Source organism: Lolium rigidum, chromosome 4, assembly GCF_022539505.1.
Source record: "Lolium rigidum isolate FL_2022 chromosome 4, APGP_CSIRO_Lrig_0.1, whole genome shotgun sequence".
NCBI classification, from domain to species: Eukaryota; Viridiplantae; Streptophyta; class Magnoliopsida; order Poales; family Poaceae; genus Lolium; species Lolium rigidum.
In genome coordinates this window covers 7,929,356-7,932,837 of record NC_061511.1, presented here as the reverse complement: position 1 = coordinate 7,932,837, position 3,482 = coordinate 7,929,356, and the positions used below count along the sequence as shown (strand labels likewise).

Genomic DNA, 3,482 nt, shown 5'->3' with positions numbered 1-3,482 from the left:
GGTGGTGGTGGATGGTTTGGATTAGCCCAGGGTTTGGGAATGGGTAGTTCGTGCTATCACGCAATGCAAGTGTGGCGTTGATGATACTGTACTGAGTATTCATTGCAATTTTGAAAGTCAGAGCCTGCTCATTATCGAGTGTTTAGTTGCTTCAGATTCATATCTCAGATTAGTACAAGGAAAATATGTGTAACCTGAGATAGATTTATTCAGGTTGCGGGGTCATCGGTGCACCAAGGTCGTAACCGATTGAGAAGAGGGGAATACCAGAAATGTTCTCCTTGTTCTACGGCCTGTGGAACCATGTGTTTAGCAAGACAGAGTTCCGTGTACTCATACTTGGAGTCCATAAGGCTGGGAAGACGGTAATTCATCTGAAACTTATGTTTACATGCATGAAGTATTGACCCAACCATGTCTCCTTTACGTGGCAGTATCCTCATGTTGAAGATTGAGTTTATTTCTATATGATTATTAGATTTACACTAAAACTTGACATGCTTCTAATGATGACTATGCAGACCTTGCTAGAAAAGTTGAAGTCAATCTATTTGAAAGGAGAAGGGCTTCCACATGATCGTGTCGTTCCAACTGTGGGGATTAATATTGGACGCACTGAAGATGCAAATGTGAAACTTGTTTTCTGGTATCTGGGAGGTCAGGTATGGTTTCTTGTGCTATAGACAAGCTTCCCCGTTCACCATTCGGGGTTGTTTTCAGTTTATGGAAGATAGATGGGCGTTTGCTCATCTATTAATGGATATCAAAATGATGAAACCTTGGAGAGATCTTGCTCAAGAATATTAATTGTAACCATAGTAGAGCTGCACATGTTTTATCTACCCGTTCACCATTCGGGGTTGTTTTCAGTTTATGGAAGATAGATGGGCGTTGCTCATCTATTAATGGATATCAAAATGATGAAACCTGGGAGAGATCTTGCTCAAGAATATTAATTGTAACCATAGTAGAGCTGCACATGTTTTATCTACTTTTGCTAGAACCGGGCAATACACTGATTGATGTTTGGCTACACTGGTCGCCAGATTGTGTTTCACAGCTTATTTTAGTTTGACTGCAAATCTTTACTTGAGCAACAAATGTCGCATTCCATTTCAAACAGAATGACTCATTGATGCTAGAATCATGCAATTGCATTTTCTCCATGTTGTCACTCTAATTCCTGGAGATAGAACACTCTTCATTTTGCAAAACCAAGGTAGCTAGATTAGGTAGCTGGCAAATGTAGGCCAGTTTTCATTCCCTTGTTTCGAAGCCTCAAACATGAAATTTTCCTGAAGATATGCAAACTATTGAAATATTACAGTCAATGTTTATACTGAAGGCATGTAACCATCATTTTTTACAAGTTTTCCACATTCATTTAAGATCTGCAGAAAATGTTTATCTTATGTAAGACCTTGCTTCAATGCTGCAGTGATCTTGGTCTACATCCTTTATATGTACCTTATAGCTGTGCGGAAGTTTCTCGTTTACTACTACTGTCTAATCTACTTTAAGTGTTGTACAAACATAAACTTTGGCTATGAATGATGATTGACAAGTTACACCTTTCACGTTATGTGATTTATGTTTTGCTTAATGAAGCATATTAAACTGTAGATATGATCTTAACTTCATGACAGCTAACAAGGAGGGATCAACTTCATTCGTAAATTTCACAAAAAATACAAGTTTGATAATAATATTTTTCTAGCTATTGCAAATTCCAATGCGGATTACATGTTTTTGACAGCCTGGCCTAAGAACAATATGGGAGAAATATTATGATGAGGCACATGCTATAGTATATGTTATTGATTCTGCCTCCGCATCAACATTTGAAGATGCCAAATCTGCTCTTGGTAAGGTGCTTCCATTTCTTCACAGAACATTAGTGTAACCTGTATCTGTCCTTGGGACTGGAAAATTTTGGATTTACTGGAGTGAATGGTGACTGGAACATTGTTGCTGCAGAGAAAGCGCTTCGACATGAGGATCTGCAAGAGGCCCCACTACTCATATTCGCAAACAAACAGGTTGAGGTTTACCTTTCAGTTATCTGAAATGTCATATATACTACAAAATTACCTAACAAAACTCGATACATTCACTCTCAGTTAAAAAGGAAATTTCTTGGATGAAAAATGGCCCTTGTGGAAGAATTCTATCATGTGATGCACATTAGCTGTAACTTTGGAATCCAACTCATACTGTTTGAGTGTCAGAAGATGTCAGTTTACTTTCCATGCATCATAAGGTGAAGAGCTCAAAATATGGAAGAGTAGAAACATACATTTAACCATGTGCTTGGGCTGATAGTCGAATTCTTTTCAGTCTCAGTGTTGGAGATCACAACATTTTCTAAGTGGAGAAAGTCAGACTGGGAAATATAACTGTCCATATTATTGCTTTGAGTCCTTTGCAAGCTCATTTCATCTTGATATGTTGCTTCCGCCAGTGCCTCTTATGTATTCATGTTTGAAGACTTACCTGTATCTATCAACAGGATTTACCAGCAGCAGTCACAGAAGAAGAGTTGGACAGACATCTTCACCTTAAAGAGTTTGATGAGAGGCCATACATGTGTGTGGCTGGGTCTGCCTATGATGGGTAAGTAGAAGAACCCCTGAAGTTTCCGAACTTATTTGCCTCACATTGGAAAGATGATTCGTTATTATGCTTACTGTGGTGCATATTTTGCGGAGTTAAATGGAATGTTGGCACATGGCGCTTACACTCAGGTTGTTTCCAAGGGAAGATGTTTGCCCTTCCACACTGCTTCACCAAAAAGAAAGATGCATGCCCCCATTCTTTTTGTGATATAATCACGTCTTCTGGATAGATTGTTTCTCTGACAGGTAACTTGCTGTCACTTGGTGTCATTCTCTGTAGTTTTTTTTGCTATTACATATCATGCCCTCAACATTAAATTATGCAACATCTGTATCTATCTAATATTTTCTAAAGAATGTTAGGATTCAGAGGGCTTCAGTCTGCCAAGTGCAGAGCATTGGTGACACCAACAACTCTTGGGTCGCTTGGTGATGGTTACATTTAGAAGAGGCCAATGAAATCTATATAACTGATGAAATGTTCCCGTTTTACAAATAATCAAAGCATGAGGGCCTTCTCTATTTTTCCCAATCAATTTTGTATGTTTGTTCACTTTTGTCATTTGTTTCCCACTTGCAGAGGGTTTGCTGCAGCACTGCTGGGTGTCGAGGTAGTCTGGGTGAGGCGGGTTCAGCTCTGATCCATGACCTCCTTCATGCTCCAGATCAAGCCCTCCATCAAGGTGTGGAAAATATCACTCTCGATAAGATTATGGCGATTTTGGGATTGGTATCTCAGTATTAAGCTTAATGAACCACAACCAAGTTGTTTTCGTAAAAAAGTACTATTATGAATTTGTGTAACTATCTAGATTTCTAAGTGAGATTGGAATTAGAATATATTGTTTTTAGTAATTGGCTTTGTTT

The 3,482-nt window shown here is 38.7% G+C and overlaps 1 protein-coding gene across 1 annotated transcript; it reads left to right on the top strand.

The window, feature by feature from the left end:
• Positions 1-1,639: 1,639 nt before the first annotated feature.
• LOC124646649 (ADP-ribosylation factor-like protein 1) lies at positions 1,640-2,617 on the top strand. The gene is made up of 4 exons (XM_047186741.1): positions 1,640-1,672; positions 1,757-1,865; positions 1,978-2,039; positions 2,510-2,617. The coding sequence occupies exons 1-4, from the start codon at positions 1,640-1,642 to the stop codon at positions 2,615-2,617; spliced, it is 312 nt and encodes a 103-aa protein (XP_047042697.1).
• Positions 2,618-3,482: the final 865 nt, after the last annotated feature.

What these genes read in the sequence shown, in the direction of transcription:
- LOC124646649 (XM_047186741.1), top strand. Translation starts at nt 1,640, where the DNA reads ATGACAGCTAACAAGGAGGGATCAACTTCATTC. An exon ending in AGGAGGGATCAACTTCATTC is followed by an intron (nt 1,673 to 1,756) that starts GTAAATTTCACA and finishes TGTTTTTGACAG; the next exon opens with CCTGGCCTAAGAACAATATG. An exon ending in TCATATTCGCAAACAAACAG is followed by an intron (nt 2,040 to 2,509) that starts GTTGAGGTTTAC and finishes ATCTATCAACAG; the next exon opens with GATTTACCAGCAGCAGTCAC.